At 38.9% G+C, this 14,699-nt stretch overlaps 1 protein-coding gene across 4 annotated transcripts in view; it reads left to right on the plus strand.

Moving 5' to 3' along the window:
• Positions 1 to 14,414, plus strand: part of PPEF1 (protein phosphatase with EF-hand domain 1) — a 108,854-nt gene extending 94,440 nt beyond the window's left edge. For all 4 annotated transcript variants that reach the window (XM_045471524.1, XM_045471522.1, XM_045471525.1 and 1 more), the window contains 4 exons: positions 2,590 to 2,696; positions 11,097 to 11,260; positions 12,359 to 12,443; positions 13,797 to 14,414. In XM_045471524.1, coding sequence (XP_045327480.1) covers positions 2,590 to 2,696; positions 11,097 to 11,260; positions 12,359 to 12,443; positions 13,797 to 14,005 — 565 coding nt within the window. In that variant the 3' untranslated portion in view covers positions 14,006 to 14,414. The remainder of the gene's footprint in view (positions 1 to 2,589; positions 2,697 to 11,096; positions 11,261 to 12,358; positions 12,444 to 13,796) is intronic.
• The last annotated feature ends 285 nt before the right edge of the window (positions 14,415 to 14,699 follow it).

A 14,699-nucleotide genomic window follows, 5' to 3' on the forward strand; every position in this document is an offset into this window, starting at 1 on the left:
TTTTCAACCTGTCTTGGCTTTCACCATGACTTCCTCACTAAGCTTAATCATTTCTAGATTTTGGTTTCATGTGAGAGGGGTGCCTGGCTGACTCAGCTGTAAGAGCATGCGACTCTTGATCTCAGGATTGTGAGTTTGAGCCCCACATGGGTGTGGAGATTACTAAAAAAACAATAGATAAATAAACTTCTAGAAATAAAGTGAGAGACGTGACTCTTCCTTTCACTTGCACACTTGGCATTGGAGGGTTCTCAACTGGCCTAATTTCAGTGTGTCTCAGGGAATAGGGAAGGTCAAGGAGAGGGAGAGAGATGTGAGAATGGCTGGTCAGTGGAGAAGTCAGAACGCACACTATATTTATCAATTAAGTCTTATATGGGCATGGTTTGTGCCCCCCTCCCAAGGCAAAATTACAATACTAACATCAAAGGTCACTGATCACAGATCACCATAACAAATACAATAATAATGAGGAAGTTTGAAATATTTGAAAAAATTGAAATATTGACAGTTTGAAAACTGTGACACAGAGACACGAAGTGAGTGAATGTTATTTGAAAAATGTCACTAATGGACTTGGGCGATACAGGGCTGCCACAAACCTTCCACATGTAAAAAATACCTGTGAAATGCAATAAAGTGAAGCACAGGAAAACACGGATGCCTGTAGTTTTCCTCTCCTCTTCATTCTTTCCGTCCTTCTGCTTGCTTTGGGTTTCCTTTTACTCTTCTTTTTTCTAGTTTTTGAAGGTAGAGGTTAGGTTATTGATTTGAGATCTTTTTTTTTTAATATCAGCATTTATAGCTACAAATTTTCCTCTAAGCACTGGTTTAGTTGTGTCTCACATTGTCACAACACTGTCATGTTGTGTTTTAATCTTCTGTTATCTTAAAGTATTTCCTAATTTCTCTTGTGATTTCTTCTTTGACATATTGGTTGTTTAGGGTGGTGTTGTTTAATTTCCTCCTATTTGTGATTCCTCCAAATTTTTTTCTGTTATTGATCTCTAATTTATTCCTTTTATAGTCAGAAAAGCTACTTTTGTCTGATTTCGATCATGTTAAATGTATTGAGACATATTATGGCCTAGCAGAGGATCTATCATGGAGAATGTTCCATATATGCTTTAGAAAAATGTATATTCTGCTGTTGTTGGGTGCAGTGTTTTATACATATCTGTTAAATTTAGTTGGTTTATAGTGCTGTTCAAGTCTTTAATTTTTTTTTAATTTTTTGAAGTTTATTTATTTATTTTGAGAGAGAGAGAGAGAGAGAGAGAGTGTAAGCAGGGGAGGGGCAGAGAGAGAGAGAGAGAGAGAGAGAGAGAGAATCCCAAGCAGACTCCATGCTGTTAGCACAGAGCCTCACATGGGGCTGGACCCCACAAACTGTGAGCTCATGACCTGAGCTGAAATCAAGAGTCGGATACTTAGCCAACTGAGCCACCCATGTGCCCCTCTGTTCAAGTCTTTTATATCCTTTTTTATTTTCTGCCTCATTGTTCTATCTATTATTGAAAGTAGAATATTGAAGTCTCCAACTGTTATTATTAAATTGTCTGTTTCTCCCTTCAGTTCTGTCTGGTTTTGCTTCATACAGGTTTGGGCTCCGTTGTTAGCTTTATAGATGTTTGTAATTGTTTTATCTTCCTGACTGATTGACTCTTTTATCATTATAAAATATTCCTCTGTGTCTCTAGTAACAGATTTTGTCTTCAAGTCTATTCTGTCTTCTGTTAGTATAGCCATTCTAACTGTCTTATGGTTGATGTTTGCATAATACATCTTTTTTGTTGTTGTTCTCTCAAGCTCTTTTGTATCTTTGAAACTGAAGCGTATCTCCTGTAGAAAACATAGTTGGGTCTTTAAAAAAAAAATCCGGTCTCATAGCCTCTGCTTTTTGATGTCTAAAAATCTATTCACATATGATGCTATTACTGATATGGTTTGATTTACCTCTGCCATTTTGCTTTTTTGGGGAGAGGGGTATATGACTCATAGCTACTTTGTTCCTCTGTTCCTCCTTTATTTAGAATTTATTTTTGTAAATGGTCTGAGGTGGTTTAGCATCCAGACGGATAACTATGCTAGCTAGCACCATGTTAAAAAAAAAAAATTGCTCTTCTCTACTGAATTGTAATACCTTCTTTGTCATATATGTTGTTCCCATATATAGTTGACTATGTTTATGCAATTTCTATTATGTTCTGCTCATGTATCTGTCTTCTCCTGTGTCAATACCTGCTGTTAGGTTTCAGCAACTTCACAGGAAATAGTAAAGTCTGCTCTAACAAGTCCCTCTTAATTTTCTTGTTTTTCAAAAGTATCTTGGATCTGCTCAGACATTAATTGCTCATGTAAATCTTTGAATTCAAAAAGAAAACACCAGTGGTAGTCCTTTTAAAATTTCACCATACATGCACACACAGGCATACATATACCAACACTGACCACCTAGGAACATGGCATGTGTGAAATTAGGCAATTCATTTGAAGTAGAAACTGGTAAGTGGTAACATAGCACATTAAAACAAGACAGAACAGGATGATTTCTGTATCTTTTGCCTAATAATTGTTTTGTTAACATAGGGTGAATGCTATTGAAAGTAGTGCCATCAGGATATTAAGAGAGAGAATAATTGCACGAAAAACTGACCTCATTCATGCTTTCCAACTTCAAGACTGCAGTAAATCAGGTAATAAAATTATGTAATGCTTACCGTTTCTTAACATACCAGCTTACGTACAAATCAGTTTTCATTTTTTTCGCTTCCTTAAGATTTCAGTTCTCTATTTTTACTAGCAAGGAAAGATAGAGATAAAAATAAAACATAATCCATTATGTGCTTGAAAAAAGCCATATCCCTCCTTTGCAGTACGTTTCTTTCAACTTAAAACAACAGCAACCCTTCTATTCTGGTAGTGGCTCAGACTAGACGCTCTGGAAGGCCCTCCTGTTAACAAACAGCGAGATTCTAGAGGATACAGAATTTTAATGCATCTACCAGCCTCACAGTAAGATAAATATCTAGCAAACATCTTTCTCTCATGAAACGTTTTTTGAAACCAGCTTGGAGCAGCAAACAAGCACAAAGTGCTAGATTGTCCTGAGGGCAAATGCTAATTTTGGTGTTGTGCTCAATCCTGAGACTAGACCAAAGGATAATAGAAAGATGGATAAGCTGAATCTGAGACTTCCACATTAAGCCTGGACCCTCAAAGTGGCTAAAGTAGGCTGTTTTTGTAGTGCCCCTTGACTCTTGGCAAGCAAATGCAAATCCATGTTCAAGGGATGCATCCCTAATTTTGGCCACTAACATATGCAGAGATTAAGATCAACCATGAGTTCATAACCAAAGATCATGAAACCAAGGAGACAAGCTACCGTGAGTGTCAACAGAAACAATGACCGATTTCATTCTCTAAAGATACCAGATATTGGAATTATCAAATACAAATAAAAAGAACTAAGAAATGTTTAAAGAAATAAAAGGTGGATCACTGACATGCATTTAAAGAATGATTTGAAGAAGAACCAAATAGATGTAAAAATATACTTGTTTAAAAAAACCATATTGGATGGGTTAAACAGAAGATTAGACACTACTTAAGACAGAATCAGAAAGGTTAAGACTAATGGACAGTAAAATAAAGTTTAACATACATCTACTCAGGGTCCCAGGAGGAAACAATGTAAGAGAGGATGTATTTGACATGATAATGGCCTAGACTTTTCCAGAATTGATGAGCAACTCAAATTCACAGGTAGAGAGATACAGTGTTTCTCAAATAGGATAAAAAAAATTAAATCCACACCTATATACCCTTGTGGAGAAACCACAGAGTACCAACAGCAAAGAAAAATATCCTAAAAGCAAGCAGAGAGAAATACACATTGCTACAAAGGGAAAACAATTTGACTGATATCAGACTTCTCAACAGTCACAATAGAAGCCAGTAGACAGTGGAATAATATATACAAAACATTGAAAATAAAATTTAGAAAAAGACATAACATGAAAACACTAACAAAACCGAGGTTGAAACAGCTCTATTAATATCAGACAAAGTAGACTTCAAGGAAATCTACGTTACTAGAAATAACAAGGGACACTTTATAATGATAAAGTATTCTGTTTGCCAATTGAATCCATTATAAATGCATATGTACCTACTAATATAGCCTCAAAAATATGTAAAACAAAAATGGGCAGAACAAGTAGAAGTAGAAAAATCTACCATCATAGTGGATGATTATAATACTCCTTTAACTGAAAGAATTAACTGACAAAAAGATTAGCAGAGTTTCCCTAAAAGACATACATAGAACCCTGCTCAACAATGCAGAATACACACTCTTGTCAAGCACACATGGAACATATCCTGACTATATCCTGGAATGTAAAGCAAATATCAACAAATTTTGTATTGGAAACATACAGAATAAATTTTCTGTCATAGTGAATTGAGCTATAACTCAATGACGGAAGGTAGCCAGAAAATCCCCCTTGGGCTTGGAAATGAGAAATACACTTCTAAAATAACCCTTGGGTCAAAGGAGAAATCACAGTGGAAATTAGAAATCTGCAACTCAATGATAAGGAAAATGCAACATATAAGATGCAAGTTAGAGAAGAATTGAAAATGCATATATTTTGAAAGATGAAACTATGATCAACAAAGTAAAAAAAAAAAGGTTATTTGAAGAAACTGGAAAATTTGATAAAACCAGATAGAGAAAGCATAAATAACCAATGCCAGAACTGAAAGGGGAAATTTTAGTATATACAGACTTTACAGATATTAAAAAGCTCATAAGGTGTATTATAAAAACTCTTATGCTAGTGAATTGATACTTTAGATTAAATGGACAAATTCCTAAAATATATATGTACACACACACACATACACACACACACACACACACACACACACACACACACACACACACACTTACCAAAACTGACACAAAAAGAAATAGAAAGCCTGAACAATTCTATAACTGTTGAAGAAACTGGATCTGAAATTTTGAAACTTTCCACAAGGAAGGCCCTGGGTTCAGATAGCTTCATTAGCCATTAAAATATACATTTAAGAATGAAACCAGTCTAGGGTCATCTGGGTGGCTCAGTTGGTTAAGCATCCGACTTTGGCTCAGGTCATGATCTCGTGGTCTGTGGGTTTGAACCCAACGTCAGACTTTGTGCTGACAGCTCAGAGCCTGGAGCCTGTTTCAGATTCTCTGTCTCCCTCTCTCTGTCCCTCCCCCGCTCAAACTCTGTCTCTCTCAAAAACAAATAAACATTACAAAAACATTTTTTTAAAGAATAAAACCAGTCTAGAGGCACCTGAGTGACTCAGTTAGTTAAGCATCTGACTCTTGATCTCAGGGTTGTAGAGTTCAAGCCCTGCATTGGGCTCCGTGCTGGGAATGAAGCCTACTTAAAAAAAAAAAAAAAAAAAAGAATAAAATCAGTCTTACACAAACTCTTCCAGAGAATAAAAACATAAGGAACACTTCCAAGATTATTTTAAGAGGTCAGCATAACCTTGATACCAAAACCTAGTAAAAACATTATGGAAAAGGAAAATTAAAGGCTAATCTCAGACATAAATTTAGATGAAAAAAGTCCTAAATGAAATATTGGAAAAAGGTTAATGTAAAACGAACAAGTTGGTTTATTCTAGAAACACTAGGAATTCTGGGTTGATTTGATAATGAAAAATCAATCAGTGTAATTCACCAATGTAACCAAATTAAAGAAGTCTTAATTCTCTCAAAATAAGAAAAATTTATTGGATGTATTTTACCTTGGTTTCATGGTTTTAGAAAACTAAAAATGAAGCAAATTTCCTTAATCTTATAAAGGCTATCTATCATAGCCTATAGAAAACAGCATAATTGATGGGGCAATGTTGAAACCTTTTCTTCTAAGATTGGGAATAAGAGAAAGATACTGAATAATTCCCCATCCCCAATGTGTCTGCATCCTAATCCCCTAATACCTTAGATCCCAAAAGGAATTTTGCAGATGTGATTAAAATACTGATCTTGAGGGGCATGTGGGTGGCTCAGTCAGTGGAACACACAACTGTTGATCTCAGAGTTGTGGGTTCGAGCCCCATGTTGGGTGTAGAAATTCTTACAAATAAAATCTTAAAAAAAATAATGATCTTGACCTAGGGAGACTATCATGCATTATCTAAGTGGAATTGATATAATCACAATGGTCCTTATAAGAGGGATGTAGGAGTCAGTGTCTGAGGAGAAGGTGATGTGATAATGGAAGAAGATATTGAAATGAGACTCCTTGAAAACTCAGGAAGGTGCCACAAGCCAAGGAATATAGGCAGCCTTTAGAAGCTGAAAAGGGGTAAAAAACAGATCCTCCCATGAGAGTTTCTCAAAGGAACCAGCCCCACTGACACTTTTGCTTGTACCAGCAAAAGTGATTTTGGACTCCTAGCCCCCAGAACTATAAGAGAATAAATTTGTGTTCTTTAAAGCCACTAAGTCTGTGGTAATGTGTTACAGCAGCAATAGGAGACTAATAGAGATGTCTATTCTCAAAATTGTTCAACATTGTGCTAGGGATGCTAGCTACTACAATAAGGCAAGTTAAATAAGATGATAAGAATTACAAAGGAAGAAATACAATGTTACTACGTATAGACAACATGATTGAGTATATCAAAAACCCAAATACACAGAAAAACTATTATAATTAATAATTGAATTGAACAAGTTGTAGAACACAAGGTCAATGCAGAGAAATTTATTGTGTTTTCATATATCAGGTTATCAGTCAGAGTCTATTCAGGAGAGAGAAACCACGGCAATAACTTGAACTGGGAAATTTAATGTAAAGAATTATTAACTAGTAAAAGGCTATTTAACTACTAAAATGGCTGAAAGAGAATGCTAAAGCATACAGGAATAGAAATTGTAGGGTGCAGCTACTATCTCTAAGGCTAAGAAAGTGAACCCAAGGAAGGAACAGACTTGGAAGAGTCCCCTGCTCTCAAGCAAGGCTAATATTCAGACCTAATTGGAGAGGGAATGACTGTGGCCCGCTAGATTCGGTGGAAGTTCACTGAAGTGTCTCATGTCAGAGCTGGTTGGTAGCTGTTGAGCCCGGACTGAAGTGGATGGGGCCACCCACGGGAGTGCCAACAAAACCCTTTTTGGGCTGTGTACCGCTGTGCCTCCCACACACTCCTGGCAAGGAAGCCATTCACTGTGGTGTCAGTGAAATTGACTGGAGAGTGGGTGCCAATGCATTTCCCACACTCTGGTAACCATGCTCTACTGGAAAAGCAAGAAGGAAAGCATGCCAGAAGTGATTCTTCTGCTGTGTCTTAGAGTATCCTTCCTGTACTCTCTACTGACATTATACCAGGCGCCCAAAGAGAATTATTTACGGGGTTCAGATCCAGTGTCATAAAACAGGGCAAAGAAGAGTAGCTTTGAGCTGAGTAGGAGTAAACTGATGGCTGGTAGAGCTAACAATGAACTTTTAGGTAATGAAAATCTTCAAAGATCCCATTCAGGGTAGATAATCAAGGACGAGAAAGGAACCGAACGATTGATGTATGAGATTTCTAAATGATTAAGAGAATTTAAAAAGGACGAAAATAAATGGGTAGGTATTGCTGTGTGCAAGGGCCGAAGTTGTCAGGATATGAATTCTCTTCAAGTTGAGCTATAGGTTCAATGCACCGAAAGGGCATCTACAGAAATGTTCTTTTTTTTTTTTTTTTAATTTTTTTAAACGTTTTATTTATTTTTGAGACAGGGAGAGACAGAGCATGAACAGGGGAAGGTCAGAGAGAGGGAGACACAGAATCTGAAACAGGCACCAGGCTCTGTGCTGACAGCACAGAGCCCGACGCGGGGCTCGAACCCACGGACCGCGAGATCGTGACCTGAGCCGAAGTCGGCCGCTTAACCGACTGAGCCACCCAGGCGCCCCTACAGAAATGTTCTTAGCAGCACTGTTTGTAATAGCCCCAAACTGGAGATAACCTAACATCCACCAACAGTAGAACAGATATATAAATTGTGTATAATCACACCATGGAATACTATACACTGATGAAAATGAAGACCTACAACTAAATGGAACAACATGGCTGAATCTCATGAAGTTAGCGTTGAGCAAAAGAAGCCAGACGTCCCCCCACATATATACTTCACGATTCCATTTACATATAGATCAAAAAAGGCAAAAAGCAAATTATAGTATTAGAGATCAAGATAGTGGCTCTCTTTAGGAAAGTGGGAAGTGGTAGTAATTGTGAGGGGCCCCAAGGGGGCCTTTTGAATATTGGCAATCTTTTTTTTTTTTTTAACTTTGGGGTTTTATTTAAATTCCAGTTAGTTAAAAGTGTAATATTAGCTTCAGGTGTATAATATGGTGATGCAACAGTTCCATACATCATCTGGTGCTCCTCACTGACAAGTTCACTCCTTAATCCCCATCACCTGTCTCACCCGTCCACCTGCCCCCCTCCCCTCTGGTAACTATCAGTTCGTTCTCTATCGTTAAGAGTCTGTTTCTTGGTTTGCTTCTCTCTTTTTTTCCCCTTTTGTTTCTTTTGTTTTTTAAATTCCAAATACGAGTGAAATCACGTGGATTTGGCAATGTTTTCTTTCTTGTCCTTGGTGGTGGTTACATAGGAATTCTCTTTGTGATAATTCACCGAGCCCTGTATTTGGTTTGTGAGTTTTTCTGTATGTGTTGAACTTTAATTTAGAAAAAAGAATTATGACCAACAGACACATGAAAAGATGTTCATCATCACTTATCATGAGGGAAATGCAAATCAAAACCACAGTGAGATATCACCTCACACCTGTCAGTATGGCTAAAATCGACAACACAAGTAACAACAGGTATTGGTGAGGATGTGGAGAAAGGGGAACCCTCTTGCACTGTTGGTGGGAATGCCAATTGGTGCAGCCGATGTGGAAGACAGTATGGAGGTTCTTCAAAAAGTCAAAAATAGAAATACCTTAAGTTCCAGCGATCACACTGCTGGGTATTTACTCAAAGAATACAAGAATACTAATTCAAAGGGATACACGCACCCCTATGTCTATGAGAGTATTATTTATAATAGCCAAGCTATGGAAGCAATGCAAGTGTCCATCAGTTAATGAATGGATACATAAGATGTGGTGTGTATATATATACAATGGAATATTATTCAGCCAGAAAAAAGAAGGAAATCATGCCATTTGCAATGACATGGATGGAGCTAGAGTATTAGGCTAAACGAAATAAGTTGGTCAGAGAAAGAGAAATGCCATATGATTTCACTCATATGTGAAATTTAAGAAACAAAACAGGCGAAGGGAAAAAATAAGAGACAAATTGAGAACAGACTCTTAATTACAAAGAACAAGCTGATGGTGACCAGAGGGGAGGTGGCTGGGGGATGGGTGAAGTAGGTGATGGGGAATAAGGCGTGCACTTGGGGTGAGCACAGGGGGATGTACAGAAGTGTTGAGTCACTATAGGTACACCTGAAGCTAATATTACACTGCACGGCAACTGGAATTAAAATAACTTTTAAAAAAGCTTCAAAAAGGGAACAGGGTGGAGGTTTTTTGTGTGTCTCGCGTCCATGAAATACAGCCAGACCAACATTAAAGCATCCTGCACGCCTAGAAAACTGATCTGAGGATAACACAACAACTACACAACCTGAACCAAGGAACTCAGCAGAAAGAGAAAAAACTCATTTTTATTTTCAATTTTTGTTAAAAATATTTTTCTTTAATTTTTCTCTACTATCGAAACACACCTAGGATCTAGCATCATTTCTTCAATTTTTGTGTGTGTGTTTAATTTTTTAATTTTAATTTTTTTAATTTTAATTTTAATTTTTTCGACCTCATTAATTCCTTTTCTCCTTTCAAAATGATGAAACAAAGGACTTCACCCCCCAAAAAGGTAAAAGGAATTATGTCTTTGGCAGGTAAGTATGTGGGGAATGGTTTTATGGGAGTGTAAATGGATATTTTTTTTCTCGAAAACAGTTTGGTATTGTATGTCAAAAGGCTTAAAAATGTGCATCCTCTTTGATCCAGTAAATTCCACTTATAGGAGTGATCCTAAGGAGATAATGAAATAGTTGAATAGTCATTAAAATAATGATGTAGATCTATGTTTCTTAACATAGATGGATGTCCATGATTTATTGTAAGTAAAAACTCAGATTAGAATAAATATGCTATGGGGCACCTGGGTGGCTCAGTCGGTTAAGCGTCCGACTTCGGCTCAGGTCATGATCTCACGGTCTGTGAGTTTGAGCCCCGCATCGGGCTCTGTGCTGTCAGCTCAGAGCCCGGAGCCTGCTTCAGATTCTGTGTCTCCCTCTCTCTCTGGCGGCCCTCCCCCGTTCATGCTCTGTCTCTCTCTGTCTCAAAAATAAACATTAAAAAAAAAAAAGAATAAATATCCTATGTGTGTTGCCATAGACACATGTATATAAAACATTTGCTAGACTACAAGGCATATTTGGCTCTAAGAAAGGTAAAATGTAGATATATTTGTATATATCCCTGTTTGTGTGCACTAGAAGTAATAACATTTTTTCTATTCGTTCAAAATCATTTCGAACGAGCGTATCTTTAATAATCAGAAAAAATAAAGATATTTATATTTTGAAAGACTACATATAATATCAGGGGATGAAGGGATAGGACCTTGGAAAATGAGAAGTGAATTACATGCCAAAACATGAAAAATGAAAGGAATCTTTTATCCTTTATATCCTTTCGTGTTTTAAAATCTTCTATTGTAAATACACCTTCCTTTGCTAATCAGAAAAAGGAACAAAAGATCGAACACCCAATGTCTGATTGCTTACACATAACATTACGGGCAAGATCTGTGGAACACCCAAGACTTTCTTTAGTTTATTTGTCCCTTAGAGCTGTGGGGCCTGGTGGGACAAATCACAAAGGGGAGAAGGAGGCACCCAGGCCTCAAAACCCCAGGCTGCTCACTGACTCTGCCACGTAGGTTGCGTTTCTTTATCAAATCATCAACCAATTATATGGGCTTTGTTGTTGTTGTTGTTGTTAGGAAAACTTTCTATGAGCCAGTGGGCTTTTTCCATGGAGAACACTTTGGGGCTGAACTTACCATGGAGATCCCTGAGTTCACATCTGGTCACCACAGACACCAATGGAGATATTAACTACATGTCCAGCTTCCAGGATATCCACATCCAGAAACCTGTGAAAGAGGCAAGTGAAACATAGCCCCAGCTGAAACCTGGCTGGAGCGAAACACCCTTCAGATGACCTGTGAGAGGGACTCAGTCTTGAAAAGTTGGCTGTGGAATCATCTAATGGATGGGCATGGCAGGCTTGGGGAAGGCCTACGGGGGCTCCCCCAAGTACACAGTGATCTGTTCGGGAAATTTGTGCTTTCTAAGGATAGGCAAAATGGAAAAAGGAGGAAAAGCTTCTGCGAGAAAATCCATGTCAAATCAGAAGGGCAGATACGACACCCACTCTTTCATACAACTCACCCCTTCAGCTCCTCAACAGAGTCCCTATTACACTGCGAGAGTATAGACCTGCTGACATGACATCTTATGCCTTAAGTGTTTGTAAAATTAAAAATCTCTTATTAAAATGGGAATACCCCGGGGAGAGTTGTAAGGCCCGCCCCCGCCCCCGCCCCGTACTTACTAACAACTCTTTGCCGGTTAGTTACCACACTGGGCTGAACGTGAGCCGATGGGAAGGAAGACTGGGGCGATTGTTTGCAGGGGAGATGAGAAGGTCAGAGCAGAGAGAAGAGAAGTAAGGCAGGTGGGAAACTAAGATACCCCCACAAGAGAGGCTTCGGCTTCACGCAAGAGGCAGTTTACCACGGTGACCAGACTCATGGGCCTTGGCTTCGGGCAGCTGAGATCAGATCCCATTCCCTAGCTACGTGAACCTTGCAAAATTTACCTTACCTCTCTGTTTTCTAATCTGTAAAATGGACATAATAATAGTTCTTTTCTTTGGGGCCGTTGTTGAGGACTGAATGAAACAGCCCACAGAAAAGTCTCAGGGCGGAGCCCGCGCGCACGTGTTCTCAGTACGTGTTGGCTGTTGTTCGCTGCTTCTTGGTCAGCCAGGGCCCTGCAGACTGCACAGGCTTCCGCACGCAACAGCATGGTCTTTTCTCTGATTAAAGAAGGTTGGGACTCCAAGGAAGGCCTGCCTTCTCGAATTTCTATCTGAATCACATGCTTTGAATTGGTGGGAACGTTTTGTATTTGTAACATGTACTAAAATTGACCGTTATTAATTCTATGTGTTTTAACACTTAGAACGTCTTTATTTTAGGCTCAATCTACTCTAATTGAAACTCTGTACAGATACCGATCTGACCTGCAAATCATCTTTAATGTCATTGATTCTGATCACTCAGGTAAATGAACTTTGATTAGTTCGGTAGTAGTAGAAAGCAAGGGCTAATCTGTTTTTCAGAAACCAGACTCTATTTTCATCTATTGCATTCTTCATCCAAAGTTGGTTTAACTCAGGGCTGGGGGGGGAGGCTATGATAAAATCATGATTAGGATTATTACTATTTTTTTAAAAAATTTTTTTAACATTTATTTATTTTTGAGACAGAGAGAGACAGAGTATGAACGGGGGAGGGTCAGAGAGAGAGGGAGACACAGAATCTGAAACAGGCTCCAGGCTCTGAGCTGTCAGCACAGAGCCCGATGCGGGGCTTGAACTCACGGACCGTGAGATCATGACCTGAGCTGAAGTCAGACGCTTAACCGACTGAGCCACCCAGGCGCCCCAGGATTATTACTATTTTAATTTGTCCACCAACTGTATTCAAGACCATATGGCCCCTATATAGGCCTCTGTATCTGTTAGACAAGAATAGCTCCTTTTATAAATCATCAGCACAGATGAAAAGATAATTCACTGTCCATTTAAACATAGTAGTTACTCCTGGCAATAAAAATCATTCCTGGAGTTCTGATCCTATGTTTGGGACTCAGGGGTATGAAAATTCATTTCTGCTTGGCTTTGATGCATGATTACTTATTTTCAAGCTTTATTATTATTACTTTTTAATGTTTTTATTTATTTTTGAGAGAGAGAGAGAATGAGAATGTGAGCGGGGAGGGGCAGAGAGAGGGAGACACAGAATCCAAAGCAGGCTTCAGGCTCTGAGCTGTCAGCACAGAGCCGGATGCAGGGCTCAAACTCATGAACAGCGAGATCATGACCTGAGCCAAAGTCAGGTGCTTAACTGAGCCACCCAGGCACCCCATACTTATTTTCAAACTTTAAAACAATCACCAGATAATCCTCAACCACAGAGATCACAGAATACCAAAAGGTCAATAATCAAAACATGAAAGCAAATGATTGCCTAGAAAACATGGCAGAGCCATTGTTTGCAGTCCTCTTGTTGAGTGCCAGGGTAACTTCTCCCTCTGCCCTGATGTCCTTTTCCCTTAGATTTTAGATCTTGTAATTTCTATACCACATAGGGTCCCACGGTCCATAATCTACCCCCATCCCTTGAGTGTATACTCATTCCAGGTTTGGACTATGTCAAGACCACTTGGTAGTTGAAAGTGACACATTGTTTCTTATATTTACAATCTGACTTTTCCATCTCCTTCAGTGTCTGATGGTCGGGCATGGCAGTGAGCTTCTTCTCACTGGGACCATTCAATCAGTATAGCTTCCCCACTCCACCATTAAGTGGGTCTTAAAACGAACACTCACACCTTCTTCTATATTCTTCTAGGCCTGATTTCTGTGGAAGAATTTCGTTCCATGTGGAAACTCTTCAATAGTCACTACAACATTCATATTGATGATTTTCAAATTGATGAGCTCGCTGAAAGAATGGACTTAAACAAAGATGGAAGCATTGACTTTAATGAGTTCCTAAAGGCTTTCCATGTAGTGCATAAATTGGATAAGTTGAACAAATCAGGTAGCGACCTTGCTTAACAAGAGCTAGGGCTTTCTCTGCTTGTAAACCCTGGGGCCCAAATCACCGACACCATCTTTTCCCGAACGCTTGTAATTCATAATCAGTTGTAGAGAAAAGTAGACCCCCATTTGTGCCAGGAGCAGATGTATAGTGTGGGTATTTGAGTCTCCAGTAAGCTGTAATTGGTAAGACTAGGGTAAATGTCAGCTGATAGGATTTGGCTCCAGTGTTAGGACTCATGCATTGCCAGGTAGAAACTGGGTTTGAGCCTAGTGTTGGCCTCCTTGACCAAGATACCAGAGGAGTTTGGAAACATGTTGAAAGGAACCCACAGAACCGCAGAGAAAAGTGCAACATCTGTGAATGACTGAGGGATGGGAGGAGGAATACCAACTAGTAATGGAATAAAATATTTCCATCTTTAAACTGAATCTTCTTTTTTTTATTTAAAAAAATTTTTTTAATTTATTTATTTTTGAGAGAGAGAGACAGAGTGTGAGTGAGGTCAGGGCGGAGAGAGAGAGGGAGACACAGAATCTAAAGCAGGCTCCAGGTTCTGAGCTGTCAGCACAGAGCCTGATGCGGGGCTTGAACTCATGAACCCTGAGATCATGACCTGAGCTAAGTCGGATGCTTAACTGACTGAGCCACCCAGGCACCCCTTTGAGCTGAGTCTTCTTTGGAGACCATAAACTGGTGATTCTCAATCGT

Source organism: Leopardus geoffroyi, chromosome X, assembly GCF_018350155.1.
Source record: "Leopardus geoffroyi isolate Oge1 chromosome X, O.geoffroyi_Oge1_pat1.0, whole genome shotgun sequence".
Classification (NCBI taxonomy): Eukaryota; Metazoa; Chordata; class Mammalia; order Carnivora; family Felidae; genus Leopardus; species Leopardus geoffroyi.